Source organism: Pan troglodytes, chromosome 20 (assembly GCF_028858775.2).
Source record: "Pan troglodytes isolate AG18354 chromosome 20, NHGRI_mPanTro3-v2.0_pri, whole genome shotgun sequence".
Taxonomy (NCBI): Eukaryota; Metazoa; Chordata; class Mammalia; order Primates; family Hominidae; genus Pan; species Pan troglodytes.
This window is the reverse complement of record NC_072418.2, coordinates 55,785,859-55,803,022: the sequence shown is the minus strand read 5'-3', so window position 1 is coordinate 55,803,022 and position 17,164 is coordinate 55,785,859. Positions and strand designations below refer to the sequence as shown.

General features: G+C 46.8%; 1 protein-coding gene across 1 annotated transcript; it reads left to right on the top strand.

The window, feature by feature from the left end:
• The first annotated feature begins 416 nt into the window (after positions 1-416).
• Positions 417-16,399, top strand: LOC104001091 (putative protein ZNF321). The gene is made up of 2 exons (XM_063802249.1): positions 417-557; positions 14,831-16,399. Exon 2 carries the CDS (start codon positions 14,848-14,850, stop codon positions 15,337-15,339), a length of 492 nt encoding a protein of 163 aa, XP_063658319.1. The 5' UTR covers positions 417-557; positions 14,831-14,847; the 3' UTR covers positions 15,340-16,399.
• The last annotated feature ends 765 nt before the right edge of the window (positions 16,400-17,164 follow it).

Sequence of the window (17,164 nt, the reverse complement as noted above, 5' to 3'; positions counted from 1 at the left end):
CCGCATTCCTGCTGTGTTTAAGCAGCAGGTGGTGACCTCACTCCTCCCTGGCCTGAGCACTCGGTCCCGCATCCCAGGCGGAGGCCCTGGGGAAGTCTCTGAAGCTGAGCACAGGGTGGACTGTCCCTCCTGAGTGAATGAAAAATAGAAAGGGAGAGGATTTCTATTCTGTTCTGTGGGCCGTCAGCATGAAATCGTATGTTCCGCCCAGGCAGGGCTTTGCATTTCACATTCTAGTTTGCATCCCCTTCCAGACAATTCCAGGGCTTTTGAATCATGCCTCAGCCTTCCTGGCTGGTCTCGCCTCCAAAACCCGAAAAATTGAGGCTCTGGGAGCGAGGCTGAGAGACGCACAGGTCCCGCCCCGGCCCCGCCCCCGACCCCGCCCTCTGTCGGTTCTGAAGGGCAAGGTCTCTCCGCCTCGCGCCCCGCCCCTACCTCCTCCAGGCCCCGCCCGCCTCCTCGCAGGTCCCTCCCAGGCCTGGCTTCTGTCCCCAGAGAGCAGATGAGCGCAAACCCGGAAGCGGGTCGCGTGGAGTGACGGTCCCACCGCGGGGGTGAGTTTTGCTCTGTGTTGTGTTAAGTCTGCGCTTCCCGGGTCCCAGGCGCTTCTGTACCTGGGACGTGGGGTCCTCATAGAGCTGGAAGTTCTCCTCCATCTTTCTTTACCCAGAGCAAATTGAGAAGTTCCCGTGAGAGTCTGGGGGTCGCTTCCTTTTGGGTTTAAAGTCACCATAGACCGGTCCCGTCCCGAATCTTTCTGCTATAGGGTAACATATACACTTCCCATCGCGTAGTTTTCCTGCTCAAAACTTTTTTCTGACTCCTCCCAACCCGCACTTTTAAAACTCCTTACCGCGAGGCGGATTCCCGCCCTGGGCGCCTCCCAGTCTTGTCTTAAGGCGCCGTCGCCCCCCATCTCCCTCCTCGTGCCGGGCCCTTATGCTCCCCAGGTCTTCCCTCCGTAATCACCGTTTCTCCTGAGCCCGCGTTGGGGAGGTGCCCGGGGCTGTCCTATGACACCGGGTGTTCTTGCCTGCCCTGCACCAGCCCCTGGAAAATGCGCTCCTCCGGGATGCAGGCATCTTACTTCAAAGCCCTCCTGTGATTGTGTTGGCCAAAGGGATCGGGAGACTGAGAGAGAGCAGTAGAAAACCTGAGACAGAGAAAAGAAGAATGAGAAAGGCCATAACAGATGGCAGTATAGAGGATGGGTGAAGAATTTGCCAAGAGACAGCAAAAGTGAAAAAAAAAAAAAAGGATAAGAAAAACAGGAGGAGAAAAGCAACTGGAGAAATGTAGAGAAAAGCTTGATGTACAGAGAGATGAAGAAGAGCAAGGTAGGGAGGGGGCAGCAAAGAGGGAGGCTCATCAGAGTGAGGGAGAGGAGGAGGGGTTTGGAGCCAGGGCAGACAGAGCAGAGTGGTGCTGGTGGCAAGAACAGCGGGAGAAGCACAGCAGGGAGGACACCTGGGGATCTGGGGTGCTAGAGATTGGGGACAGGGGGATTTAACAGGGAAGAGATAATTTAACAGGGAGAGCAGAGGAGGCGCAGAGATGGGAGAACAGGCAGAAATATATGGAGATTGAGGATGATCGAAAGATTGGGGAGAAGGAGCAACAAGAGGTTAAAGAATTTGCGAGGATGGAGCAGAAGAGGTGGAAGAGAAGTAATAGAGGGAAGAAGGGGATAAACAGCAGGAGAGGAGAGGGGTACAAAATGAAGAGCAGAATCCCAGGGAAAAAGAAAAGAAAACAAGAGCTAGAGAGAGAAGGGGAGAATGAGAGCTATGTACAGAATTAGGGAGGGAAGCACAGTAATGAAGACAGAGGGGCTGGGCGCAGTGGCTCACGCCTGTAATCCCAGCACTTTAGGAGACTGAGGCAAGGGGATTGCTTGAGTCCAGGAGTTCGAGGCCAGCCTGGGCAACATAGTGAGACCCCCATCTCTGCCAAAAGAAAAAAAAAATTAACTGGGTGTGATGGTACACACCTGTAATCCCAGCTACTCTGGAGGCCGAGGCAGGAGGATCACTTGAGCCCAGGAGGTCCAGCCTGCAGTGAGCCGAGATCATGCCACTGCACTCCAGCCTGGTCAACAGAGCAAGACCCTGTCTCAAAAGAAAAAAAGGGGCGGGGGACTTTGGGTTCAGATGAGTGGGTGAGTTCATTAGATATGATTCGTTGTGACATGTTGACTTCTATGTATGTAGTTTAATAACTTAAAACTTGTTAAAATTATACAGATGAGACTGAGAATTTTAAAATTCCTATCTATGAGTCATGTACATTCTATAAATCTTGGCATCAGAGGTCAGCTTCCAGTTGGAATCCCTATTCAGCCAGAGGGTTGTGTCTTAATTCACTTGTTAGACACTCTCTTCCCTTTTCCCAGGGTGGAATAGGAAGTGGGGCAGTGAAGTGGGAGAAAAAAATCACTTTCTGTTATCATATAATAGTTTAAATTTAATTAATTAATTAATATTTTGAGACAGGGTCTGGCTGTATCGGCCAGGCTGGAGTGCAGTGGCATGATCTCCTCTAACTGCAGCTTCGACCTCCTAGGCTTAAGCGATCCTCCTTCCTTAGCCACCCAAGTAGCTGGGACCACAGGCATGAGCCATCAAGCCTGGCTAGCTTTTGTATTTTTTTTTGTAGAAAAGGGGTTTCACTATGTTTCCTAGGCTGGTCTCAAAATTCTGGGCTCAAAGGATCCTTCCGCTTTGACCTCCCAAATTACTGGGATTACAGTTGGGATTACAGAGAGGAGCCACCGAACCTGGCCTATAGAGTCTTTTTTTTTTTTTTTTTTTTTGAGGTGGAATCTTGCTCTCATCTAGGATGGAGTGCAATGGCACAGTCTCGGCTCACCGTAATTTGCACTTCCCGAGTTCAAATGATTCTGCTGTCTCAGTCTCCTGAGTAGCTGGGATTACAGGCATGAGCCACCACGTTCAGCTAAATTTGTTTTTAGTAGAGATGGGGTTTCTCCACGTTGGTCAGGCTGGTCTCGAACTCCTGACCTCAGGTGATCGCTCACCTCAGTCTCCCAAATGCTGGGATTACAGGCGTGAGCCACCATGCCCATCCCATAGTACTTTTTAAAAGGGACATCAGGGTGCAGTGGCTCACGCCTGTAATCCCAGCACTTTGGGAGGCTGAGGCTGAGGCGGGTGGATCACAAAGATCACAAGGTCAAGAGTTTGAGACCAGCCTGACCAACATGGTGAAATCCTGTCTCCTAAAAATTCAAAAATTACCTGGGCATGTTGGCACGTGCCTGTAATTCCAGCAACTCAGGAGGCTGAGGCAGGAGAATCACTTGAAGGTGGGAGGTGGAGGTTGCAATGAGCCAAGATTGCGCCACTGCACTCCATCCTGGGCGAGAGTGAGACTCCATCTCAAAAAAGAAAAATGGAAAAAAAAAAAAAAAGGCAGATCAAACCCGGGCATGGTGGCTCATGACTGTAATCCCAGCACTTTGGGAGCCAATCATCTAAGGTCAGGAGTTCAAGACCATTCTGGCCAACATGGTGAAACCCCGTCTGTAGTAAAAACACTAAAAAATAAAGTGGGTGTGGTGGCGTGCACCTGTAGTTCCAGCTGCTCGGGAGGCTGAGGCATGAGAATCACATGAACTTGGGGGGTAGAGGTTGCAGTGAACCGAAATGGTACCACTGCACTGCAGCCTGGGGGGCAGAGCGAGGCTTCATCTCAAAAAAAAAAAAAACCAAAAAATTAAAAAACAAAAGGGACATCAAAAGTGCTTTTGTTCTCGTTATGTAATAGATTTCCTTTTTTTCTTTCTGATTCCTCTTCATTTCTTTCTTTTTTTTTTTCTTTCTTTTTTTTTTGGAGTTTGACTTTGAGATAAATGTTAATTTTAAAAATTCCTTTTTTAATCCATAATCACTTCTTCTGAAAGATGCCTTTATGGCATCCTATAATCAGCTCACATCATTCCTTTCTGTACAAGTGTATGTTCTAGTTATTTTCCCGTTGACATCTGAATTTGTTCGAGTTTTAAAAAACAATTTCAAAGTAGTTTCTGTTTGAAATTAGTTGCGTCTGGTTCAGATCGAGGTCTGCATGCTTTCTACTCTTTATTATTTATTGGCAACCTTTGACATCAAAATGTGGTTTAACCAGTTAGTCTGTTTTTCAGTTTTCTTTCCTTATGTCATTTGTTAAAATCTTGAGCTGTGAGCTATTAAGTGCATGTTTCCCTCAAGGCCCTCTGGTCCATGTGGACAAATGTTGAAAGCCCAAGTCCTCACTGTGGCTCCACAGCCCTGTGTCCAGGGGCCCTGCCAGTGTCCAGCCTCCTCCTGGGAGCTTGCCCTCATCTCATGACTCCCTCTGCCCCAGTCACATTTGCTTATCTATTTTCCCAAAAATTAAAATCCTGCCTGTCTCTGGTCATTGTCTCTGCTCTTACCCTATGTCCCTAAATTATCATGGCCCTTTCCCTATCTCCTCCTTCAGGTCTAGGCTCAGAGATGTCTCCCATGCCCTCCCACCCCCATCTGAAGTTCCCTCTGCCTGTCAGTCTCTATCACATGTAGGGGTGGGTTGCCTTTCCATTCGTGGGTGTTTCTCGAAGAGGGGGTTGTGTCAGGGTCACAAGACAATAGTGGGGAGAGGGTCAGCAGACAAACACGTGAACAAAGGTCTCTGCATCATAGACAATGTAGAGGATTAAGTGCTGTGCTTTAGATATGCACACACATAAACATCTCAATGCTTTACAAAGCAGTATTGCTGCCCGCAGGTCCCACCTCCAGCCCTAAGGCGGTTTTTCCCTATCTCAGTAGATGGAGCATACAATCGGGTTTTATACCAAGACATTCCATTGCCCAGGGACAGGCAGGAGACAGATGCCTTCCTCTTGTCTCAACTGCAAGAGGCATGCCTTCCTCTTATACTAATCCTCCTCAGCACAGACCCTTTACGGGTGTTGGGCTGGGGGACGGTCAGGTCTTTCCCTTCCCACGAGGCCATATTTCAGACTATCACATGGGGAGAAACCTTGGACAATATCTGGCTTTCCTAGGCAGAGGTCCCTGCGGCCCTCCGCAGTTTCCGTGTCCTTAAGTACTTGAGATTAGGGAGTGGTGATGACTCTTAAGGAGCGTGCTACCTTCAAGCATCAGTTTAACAAAGCACATCTTGCACCGCCTTTAATCCATTTAACTCTAAGTTGACACAGCACATGTTTCAGAGAGCACGAAGTTGGAAGTAAGGTTATAGATTAACAGAATCTCAAGGCAGAAGAATTTTTCTTAGTACAGAACAAAATGGAGTCTCCTATGTCTACTTCTTTCTACACAGACACAGTAACAATCTGATCTCTCTTGCTTTTCCCCACAATCACATTACTCAGATTTTATTATCTCTGCATCAGTCACATCAGAAATGCTCTATTTTTTTATTTTTTGAGACAGAGTCTCACTCTATCATCCAGGCTGTGAGTGCAGTCTCGTGACATCTCTCCCTGCAACCTCTGTCTCCTGGGTTCAAGCGATTCTTGTGTCTCACCTCACAAGTAGCTGAGATTACAGGTGTGTGCCACCACACCTGGCTAATTTTTGTATTTTAATTTTAATTTAATTTTATTTTACTTTTGAGTCTCAATCTGTCACCCATGCTGGAGTGCAGTGGCACGATCTTGGCTCACTGCAACCTCCACCTCCTGGGTTAAAGTGATTCTCCTGCCTCAGCCTCCCGAGTAGCTGGGATTACAGACACCCACCAAGCCCAGCTACTTTTTGTATTTTTAGTAGAGATGGGGTTTCACCATGTTGGCCAGGCTGGTCTCGAACTCCTAACCCCAAGTAATCCACCTGTCTCGGCCTCCCAGAGTGCTAGGATTACAGGCATGAGCCAACTCACCTGCTCCTATTTTTGTATTTTTAGTAGAGATAGGGTCTCACCATGTTGGCCAGGCTGGTCTCCAACTCGTGACCTCAGGTGATCTGTCTGCCTCGGCCTAGCAGTGTGCTGGGATTATAGGCGGGAGCCACCGTGCCCACCCAGAAACACCTTTCTGCATGGGTTATTTTGAACATTCTGTGTCTCCCTTCGTTGAAGGATGCACAGTTCTCATCTTGGCCACAGGACAACTGCAGCACCTACTCTGGGGTTATAGTTCAGATGCTGAGGCGTCCTCAGGGAAGACTCAGGGCCTGGGGCAAGTGTGAGGATGGTCCCACATTTCTTCTTGAAATTTCAACTCTAATTGATCTGAACTTCCTGTGGCTATTTATTTCAGTCAAAATAAGAAGAGAAGGCCTCACTAGGGTCAGAAAAGCCTTACAGACCAGACCCTGTGTCCTCAGGCAGTGCTGAGGCATCCCCATTTTTGTCATCTGTGCCACTGCCTTACTCCAGCTCCTGGGTCTTCTGTGCTCTGCACATCACCAGGGCCCAGTTTGGCCATGATGGGCAGGGGCTTTGCCACCAGCAGGTGATGCGCTCAGAGTGAGGGTCCTGGATTCCCTTCAGGAAGGGTGGGGAGAAGGTCAGGGACCTGAGGGGCATGAAGGACACACTCCTACACAACTAGTTCTGTTCTGGAGGAGCTGGAGGCTCCGTGACTTCAGGAAGATTCTTCCAAGGATCAGAGTGCAAACAGCACAGTGAACTGCAGCCCGAGGGCCACCTCCTCCTGCCAGGCCAGTGGCGATGACGCTCTAGTGGCTTTCCCTTGCCTGTCACAACACGTGAGCATGCACACGCACACAGTCACTCCCACATACACACACACCCAGTCACAAGGCAGCTGGGGAGCCGAAGGTCAAGATGCTATAATGTAAATGTGTAGCTGGGTGCAGTGGCTCATGCCCATAGTTCTACCACTTTGTGAAGGGGTCCTGTCCCTCCAACACCCATGGATATTTCTCACAAGGTGGAGATGAGAGACTGAGAAAAGAGACAAAGTACAGAGGGAGAAAAGTGGGCCCAGAGGACCGGCAGTCAGCAAGTGAGGACCTGCACCGGCATTGGCCTCTGAGTTCCCTCAGTATTTATTGATGACTATCTCTACTATCTTGGTGAGGGGGATGTGGCAGGACTATAGGGTGATGGTGGGGAGAGGGTCAGCAGGAAAACACGTGAGCAAAGGACTCTGTGTCATAAATAAGTTTAAGGAAATGTGCTGTGCCTGGATGTGCATGTAGGCCAGGTTTGTGTTTGACTTTACACAAACATCTCAGTGCAGTAAAGAGCAGTATTGCTGCCAGCATGTCTCACCTCCAGCCATAGGGCGGTTTTCTCCTATCTCAGAATAGAATGTCTGGTCGGTTTTACACTGAGTCATTCCATTCCCAGAGACGTGCAGGAGACAGATGCTTTCCCCTTATCTCAATGGCACAGAGGCCTTCCTCTTTCACCAATCCTCCTCAGCACAGACCGTTTACAGGTGTCAGGCTGGGGGACAGTCAGGTCTTTCCCTTCCCATGAGGCCATATCTCAAGCTGTCTCAGTGGGGGGAAACCTGTACTGAAAGGAGCCGGGCACATTCCTCAGCCCCAGGCTCAAAACAAACAAGCCCAGTACAAACACATCCCATCCTCCCATCCCACCACATATCGCCATATATCTCTCAAACTTCCTGAGCCCAGTACAAACACCACCAGGAAAGCCTCCGATAAGGGGACAGCCGTTCAAAGTTTTACTGAAAGAGCAGGAACCAAAAGAATTCCTTTGTTCCCCTGTAACTTTCAGGCTATAAAAAGCAAACACTCGCATTGTTCAAGGCCCTCTTGTATGCTGTGGAATGGAAGGACCAGGTTCGAACTTGTAGTAAAGATCCTTGCCGCTTGGCTTTGACTCTGGACTCTGGTGGTCTTCTTTAAGGAGCAAACGGACTAGGCATAACAGTACAATACCCAGGCTTTCTTGGGCAGGGTTTCCTGCGGCCTTCCGCAGTGTATTGTGTCTCTGGTTAATAGAGAATGGAGAATGGCAATGAATGGCAATGGTAAACCAAGCATACTGCCTGCAAACACATTTTCACCAAGGCACATCCTGCACAGCCCTAGATCCATTAAACCTTGAGTCAATACAGCACATGTTTCTGTGACACAGGGTTGGGACAAAAGTTAAAGATTAACAGCATCTTGAAGTAGAACAATTTTTCTTAGTACAGATCAAAGTGGAATTTCTTTTGTCTTCCTTTTTCTACATAGACGCAGTAACAATCTGATCTGTCTTGCTTTTCCTCACAGTGCACCACAGAGCTCGGCTATTTTTTTATATTTTTAGTAGAGATGGGGTTTCACCATATTGGTCAGGCTGGTCTCGAATTCCTGACCTCATGATTCGCCCACCTCGGCCTTTCAAAATGCTAGGATTACAGGCGTGAGCCACCGTTCCCGGCAGTGCCTGGCTAATTTTTGTATCTTTAGTAGAGATGAACTTTCTACATATTGGTCAGGCTAGTCTCGAACTCCCAACCTCAAGTGATTCACCCGCCTGGTTTTTAAAAGTTAATGCTTTTAGATTGCTTCACATATTGGAAGTTTTATAGTACAGACTCTAAACTTTTTTTGTTTAATAAGATTTGTCAGCCTTCGGTGATGTTGATGATGAGATGCCTCTTTTCCTGTCTCGCTCATTTCACTGTTCTGTCAGAAATAGCTTACACTAGCCAGCCACGGTGACTCACGCCTCTAATTCCAGCACTTTGAAAGGCCGAGGTGGGTAGATTGCTTGAGGTCAGGATTTTGAGACCAGTTGCACAAACATAATGAAACCTCAAATCTACTAAATGAAAATAAAATTGGCTGAGCGCAATGGCTCATCCTTGTAATCCCAGCATTTTGGGAGGCTGAGAAAGACAGATAACCTCAGGTCAGAAGTTCAAGACCAGCCTGGCCAACATGGTGAAACCCCGTCTCAACTAAAAATACAGAAATTAGCTGAGCTTGGTGCACCTGTAATCCCAGCTATTTGGGAGGCTGAGACAGGAGAATCACTTGAACCCGGGAGGCTATGCTGCAGTGAGCCATGATCGTGCCACTGCCCTCCAACCTGGGTGACAGTAGGAGACTCTGTCTCCCCCGCCCCGACAAAAAAAATTAACCAGGCATGGTGGCGTGTGCCTTAGTCCCAGCTACTCCAGAGGCTGAGGCGGGAGAATCTCCTCAGGCAGGAGAATCGTGCCACTACACCCCAGTCTGGGTGATGAAGCGTGACTCAGTCTCAAAAACAGACAAAAAAAGAAATAGTGTAAACTAGAAAGCTTCAGACACAGAAATTTATTTCTCATGAATCTGGAAAGTGGAAAATCTAAGAGCAAGATTTCAACCAGATTGGTTCCTGGTGAGATCCTTCTTCATAGTTTCATCCAGCCATCTTCCTCCTGTGTCCTGACATGGTGTAAAGAGGAACAGGCAATGAACACTTTACTGTCTCTTTTTTATAAAAGCACTAGTCCTGGCCAGGCGCCGTGGCTCTTGCCTGTAATCCCAGCACTTTGGGAGGCCGAGGCAGCCGGATCACCTGAGGTCGGGAGTTCGAGACCGGACTGACCAACATGGAGAAACCACGTCTCTACTAAAACTACAAAATTAGCCGGACGTGGTGGCGCATGCCTGTAATCCCAGTTGCTCGGGAGGCTGAGGCAGGAGAATCGCTTGAACTGAGGAGACCAAGGTCGTGGTGATCCAAGATCATGCCATTGCACTCCAGCCTGGGCAACAAGAGCAAAATTCCATCTCAAAAATCAGTAAATAAAGAAAAAATAAAAATAAAAGCATTAGTCCTATTCATGAATAGTCAACACAGATGACCAAATTCTCTAAAAGGCCTCATCTGCAGGAACATCCTGTTGGAGAATAAGAAGTCTGATAATGGCTTTTAGCCAACACAAACATTTAGGCCAGATAGCCTGCATCATATTTTTTGTTTTTGCTGTGCAGTTTGTTTTCTACAAAGTTTTCTCTGACTCAGTTTATAAATTTTCCCAGTACACATTCTATGTTTTGCATTTTATGCATAGCAAACTATATAAGGGCAATGCATTGTGGGGAAAAGAAAGAGAGATCAGATTGTTACTGTGTCTATGTAGAAAAGGAAGACAAGAAATTCCATTTTGGTCCATATGAAGAAAAATTGTTTTGCTTTGAGATGCTGTTAATCTGTAACTTTAGCCCCAACCCTGTGCTCACAGAAAAGTGCTGTACTGAATCAAGGTTTAATGGATTTAGGGCTGTGCATGATGTGCCTTGTTTTTTTTTTTTTTTTTTTTAATTTTTGACACGGAGTCTCGCTCTGTCTCCCAGACTGGATTGCAGTGGCACAATCTCAGCTCACCGCAAGCTCCGCCTCCTGGGTTCTTGCCATTCTCCTGCCTCAGCCTCCTCAGTAGCCGGGACTACAGGTGCCTGCCACCATGCCTGACTAATTTGTTTTGTATTTTTAGTAGAGACGGGTTTCACCGTGTTAGCCAGGATGGTCTCGATATCCTGACCTCATGATCTGTCTGCCTCGGCCTCCCAAAGTGCCGGGATTACAGGCGTGAGCCACAGCGCCCTGCAGGGTGTGCCTTGTTAACAATATGTTTGCAGGCAGTATGCCTGCTAAAAGTCACCGCCATTCTCCATTCTCGATTAATAAGGGGCACAATGTACTGTGGAAGGCCGCAGGGACCTCTGCCCAAGAAAGCCTGGGTATTGTCCAAGGTTTCCCCTCACTGAGACAGCCTGAGATATGGCCTCATGGGAAAGGAAAGACCTTACCATCCCCCAGCCTGACACCCATAAAGGGTCTGTGCTGAGGAGGAGTAGTGAAACAGGGAGGCCTCTTTGCAGTTGAGAAAAGAGGAAGGCTTCTGTAGGCTGGGCGTGGTGGCTCACGCCTGTAATCCCAGCACTTTGGGAGGCCACGGCGGGTAGATCACGGGAAAAGGAGACCGAGACCATCCTGGCTAACACGGTGAAACTCCGTCTCTACTAAAAATCTAAAAAATTAGCCAAGTGTGGTGGCGGGTGCCTATAGTCCCAGCTACTTGGGAGGCTGAGGCAGGAGAATGGCGTGAACCCAGGAGGCAGAGCTTACAGTGAGATGAGATCGTGCCACTGCACTCCAGCCTGGGCGACAGGGCAAGACTCCATCTCAAAAAAAAAAAAAAAAAAACGAGAAAGGCTTCTGTCTCCTGCTCATCCGTGGGAATGGAATGTCACGGTGTAAAGCCGACCATTCCCATTCGTTCTCTTCTGAGACAGGAGGAAAGCACCCCATGGCTGGAGGCGAGATATGCTGGCAGCAATACTGCTCTGTTACTCTTTCCTACACTGGGATGTTTGGGTGAAGAGAAACGTAAATCTAGCCTAATTGCACATCCAGACACAGTATCTTTCCTTGAACTTATTCATGATACAGATTCCTCTGCTCACATGTTTCCCTGCTGACCTTCTCCCCACTTCTTCCCCTACTACACTCCCCTCGCTAAGATAGTAAAAATAATGATCAGTAAATACTGAGGAAACTCATAGACTGGCGCCGATGCAGGTCCTTGCATGCTGAGTGTGCCGGTCCCCTGGGCCCACTGTTCTTTCTCTATACTTTGTCTCTGTGTCTTCTTTCTTTTCTGAGTCTCTCATCCCACCTGATGAGAAATACCCACAGGTGTGGAGGGTCAGGCCCCCTTCAATGCATATACATAGAACTTATAGGGTCCAGCACTATGGGGCTTAGCGGGTATTCACCCCGTGTGCAGAGACAAGAGATTGTAGTAAGTAAAGACACAAGACAAAAAGATAAAGAGAAAACAGCTGGGCTTGGGAGACAACTACCATCAAATTGAGGAGACCGGTAGTGGCCCTGAAAGGCTGGGCTCGCTGGTATTTATTGCATACAAGACAAGGGGGCAGGGTAAGGAGGGTGAATCTTCGAAGTGATTGACAAGGTGAAGAAAGTCATGTGATCATGGGACAGGCTGCCCTTCCCTCTTAGGTAGCCGAAGCAGAGAGAGAAGGCAGCATACGTCAGCGTTTTCTTCTATGCACTTATAAGAAAGATCAAAGACTTTAAGACTTTCACTATTTCTTCTACCGCTATCTACTATGAACTTCAAAGAGGAACCAGGAGTACGGGAGGAGCATGAAAGTGGACAAGGAGCGTGAGCACTGAAGCACAGCACCACAGGGAGGGGTTTAGGCCTCGGGATGACTGGGCAGGCCTGGATACTATCCAGCCTTCCACAAGAAGCTGGTGGAGCAGAGTGTTCCCTGACTCCTCCAAGGAAAGGAGACTCCCTTTCGCGGTCAGCTAAGTAACGGGTGCCTTCCCAGACACTGGCGTTACTGCTTGACCAAGGAGCCCTCAAGCGGCCCTGATGCGGGCGTGACAGAGGGCTCACCTCTTGCCTTCTAGGTCACTTCTCACCATGTCCCTTCAGCACCTGACCCTATACCCGCCAGTTATTCCTAGGTTATATTAGTAATGCAACAAAGAGTAATATTAAAAGCTAAAGATTTATACTGTTTATAATAATGATTGATAATTGTCCATGATCATCTCTATATCTAGTTTGTGTTGTGATTATTCTTATTCTAACTATTTTCTTTATTATACTGAAATGGTTTGTGCCTTCAGTCTCTTGCCTCGGCACCCGGGTAATCCTCCACCCACAAGAACTGCCTCAGCCTCCCAAGTAGCTGGGATTACAGGTGCCCACCACCATGCCCAGCTGATTTTTTGTGTGTTTTTAGTAGAGATGGGGTTTCCCCATGTTGGCCAGGCTGGTCTCAAACTCCTGACCTCATAATCCGCCAGCCTCGGCCTCCCAAAATGCTGGGATTACAGGTGTGAGCCACCGTGCCCGGCCGTTAGTCAATTCTTATTCCTTTTAATGCTGTGTATTTTCTTTTCTTTTCTTTCTTTTTTTTTTTTGTTTGAGATAGAGTCTGGCTCTGTCCCCCAGGCTGGAGTGCAGTGGCGCGATCTCGGCTCACTGCAACCTCCCGGGTTCACGCCATTCTCCTGTCTCATCTTTCTGAGTAGCTGGGCCTACAGGTGCCCGCCACCACGCCCAGCTAATGTTTTGTATTTTTAGTAGAGGCAGGGTTCCACCATGTTAGCCAAGATGGTCTCGATCTCCTGACCTCGTGATCTGCCCGACTTGGCCTCTTGAAGTGCTGGGATTACAGGTGTGAGCCACCATGCCCAGCATTGTTGTGTATTTTCTTGACCTCCTACATCAGAGGGTAGTGGGCTTTTTTTTTTTTTTGAGATGGAGTCTTGCTCTGCACCAGGCTGGAGTGCAGTGGTGCGATCTCAGCTCTCTGCAACCTCCACCTCCCGGGTTTAAGTGATTCTCCTGCCTCAGCCTCCCGAGTAGCTGGGATTACAGACACACACCACCACACCCAGCTAATTTTTGTATTTTTAGTAGAGACGGTGTTTCACCATGTTGGCCAGGATGGTCTCAATCTCTTGACCTTGTGATCCGCCTGCCTCGGTCTCCCAAAGTGCTGGGATTACAGGCGTGAGCCACCACACCTGGTCTAGAAGGTAGTGATCTTAATATGTATTTCAGGTCTTATATGGTGTGCTGGTGGTTAAGTAGACATTGTGGCCTTTTTCTTAAGAGAGAATTGTTTATAATTCTGCAGGCTGTATAAATGTACTTATTTTCTTGCTGGTTCTATCATGGGTTACAATATATTATTTTTCTGATTTTACATATGGCTTTTAAGTATCTGGTATGCAATATAACTAACACATTCCACTCGTTAATGTCACAAAGTGCCACCAGGCACAGAGGCTCACACCTGTAATCCCAGAACTTTGGGGAGCCAAGGCATGTGGATCACTTGAGGTCAGGAGATTGAGACTTGCCTGGCCAACATGGTGAAACCCCATCTCTGCTAAAAATACAAAAATTAGCTGCGCATAGTGGCGTGTGCCTGTAATCCCAGCTACTCAGGAGGCTGAGGCAGGAAAATCACTTCAACCGTGGAGGCAAAGGTTGTAGTGAGCCGAGCTCCTGCCATTGCACTCCAGCCCGGAGTGCAAGACTCTGTCTCAAAAAAATAAAACTACCAAATTTTTTTTAAAGTCACAAAGTGCCTGTTCTGCATGGATAAAGGTATTTTTATGATATTTATCTAGAAAAATATTGTATTAACATTTTCTTTTATTGTTTTCTTTTTTTTTTTTTTGAAACAAAGTCTGACTTTGTCGCCCAGTCTTAATTGCAGTGGTGCGATCTTGGCTCACTGCAACTTCTCCCTCCCAGGTTCAAGCAATTCTGCCTCAGCCTCCTGAGTAGCTGGAAATACAGGTGCTGGCCATGACACAAGGCTAAGTTTTGTAATCTTTTGTTATCTTCTCAGTGCTATGATTGTTTGACAATACAGAATTTCCATTGATTTTGGTTGTCCTTACATGAGCTTGTTGTGGATTATTTACCAATATAGTTTATTGTGTGGTCCTATAGCATTTATTTGTATACAGTAAATATGCTGTAAGTATGAAGAATACATTTTTTTCTTCTTTCATAGACAGTGATATGTTTTTTGCAAACTCTCATACACTTTAGGGTCACAGTGGAAAAACACTCCTTACTTTAGGCTTACACATGTTTGTGCCCTGTCAGTGTTTTGTCATGATATTAGAAATAGGCTTCCATAGAAATGATTTGAAGTACATGCAATTGCCCTTTATTTATTATAGAATCTTACTCCTTTCGTGTTCCTAAACTTTGAAGCTCATATTTGGAAAGTTTAAAATAAGAATTATTTTTTTGGTTCATATTTACACATTTCAGTATTGTTTATCATCTGTACTTAATTAGAAACCTATTGGTGTTTATATTTTGTAGATATCTCTTCCAAATGCATGATGAAGGTGTTCTCATCCGCAGCACAAGGCAATAGAGAAGTGATCCACACAGGGACATTGCAAAGACATGAAAGTCATCACATTAGAGATTTTTGCTTCCAGGAAATTGAGAAAGATATTCATAACTTTGAGTTTCAGTGGCAAGAAGATGAAAGAAATGGTCACGAAGCACCCATGACAGAAATCAAAGAGTTGACTGGTAGTACAGACCAATATGATCAAAGGCATGCTGGAAACAAGCTTATTAAAGGTCAGCTTGGATCAAGCTCTCACTCGCATCTGCCTGAACACATATTTCAGCCCGAATGGAAAATTGCTAATCAAGTTGAGAAGTCTATCATCAATGCCTCCTTAATTTTGACATCCCAAAGAATTTCTTGTAGTCCCAAAACCCATATTTTTAATAACTATGGGAATAATTCCCTCCATTCTTCATTACTCACACAAAAAATGGGAAGTACACATGAGAGAAAAATCTTTCCAATCTAATGAGAGTGGCAAATCCTTTAATTATAGCCAACTCTTAAGGAAACATCAGATAATCCATTTAGGATAGAAACAATATAAATGTGATGTATGTGACAAGGTCTTTAATCAGAATTGATTCCTTGTATGCCATAGTGGATGTCACACTGGTGAGAAACCTTACAATTGTTATGAGTGTGGCGAGACCTTCAGTCAGACCTCATCCTTTACACGCTATCGTAGACTTCATGCTGGAGGGAAACCTTACAAGTGTAGTGAGCATAACAAGACCTTTGGTTGAAATTCAGCCCTTGTAATTCATAAGGCAATTCATACTGGAGAGAATCCTTGCAAGTGTAATGAATGTGGCAAGGTTTTTAATCAGAAAGCACACCTTGCACGTCATCATAGACTTCATACTGGAGAGAAACCTTACAAACGTGAAGAATGTGAAAAAGTTTTCAGTCGCAAATCACACCTTGAAAGACAAAAGAAAAACTTAAACAAGGTGGCGTTGCCCTTGTTTTTGAGAATGCCCTACTGTGTAAGTGGTAGCGTTCTTTCTTTTTTTTTTTTTTTAAGACAGAGTCTCACCTGAGCGAGCCTCTGCACTGGCCGTATTTATTACTGTTATTAATTTTTTTGTTTTGAGACGGAGTTTCACTCTTGTTGCCCAGGCTGGAGTGCAATGGTGCAATCTTGGCTCACTGCAACCTCTGTCTGTTGAGCTCAAGCGATTCTCCTGCCTCAGCCTCCCAAGTAGCTGGGACTACAGGTGCATGCCACCACGCCTGGTTAATTGTTGTATTTATAGTGGAGATGGGGTTTCTCCATATTGGTCAGGCTGGTCTTGAACCCTTGACCTCAGGTCATCCACCCACCTCGGCTTTCCAAAACGCTGGATTTACAGGCTTGAGCCACCGCGTCTGGCCTGAAGTGGTATTTTTTAGAAAGTAACTAAACCTTTTTTCAGTTTAATGACCCAGGGATGTATTTCTGAAGGACTTGGGAGCGATCCTTTTAAGGCAAACAAGGGAGATAGTACCTATATCTTAGTAGGAAATTAAATAATTCAAACATCAAATGTTTCAAATTAAAAGCTACCGACCTTTAAATAATTCTGAGCCTTGAGAGGAACGTGGTCATGCAACCAGAGTCCAGTGGCATGCAGGCGCAAGGTCTTTTCTTTTTTGTTTTTTTTTTTGAGACAGAGTCTCGCTCTGTCGCCCAAGCTGAAGTGCAGTGGTGCGATCTCGGCTCACTGCAAGCTCCGCCTCCTGGGTTCATGTCATTTTCCTGTCTCAGCCTCCCCAGTAGCTGGGACTCCAGGCGCCCACCACCACTCCGGGCTAATTTTTTGTATTTTTACTACAGACAGGGTTTCACTGTGTTAGCCAGGATGGTCTTGATCTCCTGACCTTGTGATCCACCCACCTCAGCCTCCCAAAGTGCTGGGATTACAGGCATGAACGACCGCGCCCAGCCGCAGGTGCAACTTTTTTTAGTTTTCCTGGCCAGTCACAGTGGCTCAAGCCTGTAATCCCAGCATTTTGGGAGGCCGAGGTGGGCGGATCACTTGAGGTCAGGAGTTAGAAACCAGCCTGGCCAACGTGGTGAAACACGTAAACATACAAAGCCATTACAAGGCGTGGTGGGGCACGCCTGTATTCCCAGCTACTTGGGAGCCTGAGGCAGGAGAACTGCTTGATCCAGGGAGGTGGAGGTTGCAGTGAGCCGAGATCATGCCACTGCACCCCAGCCTGGGCGACAGAGCAAGACTCCATACCAAAAAAAAAAAAAAAGCTATATAATTCAGTTTCCTAATATCAGTTTAAAAAAGAAAAGTTTT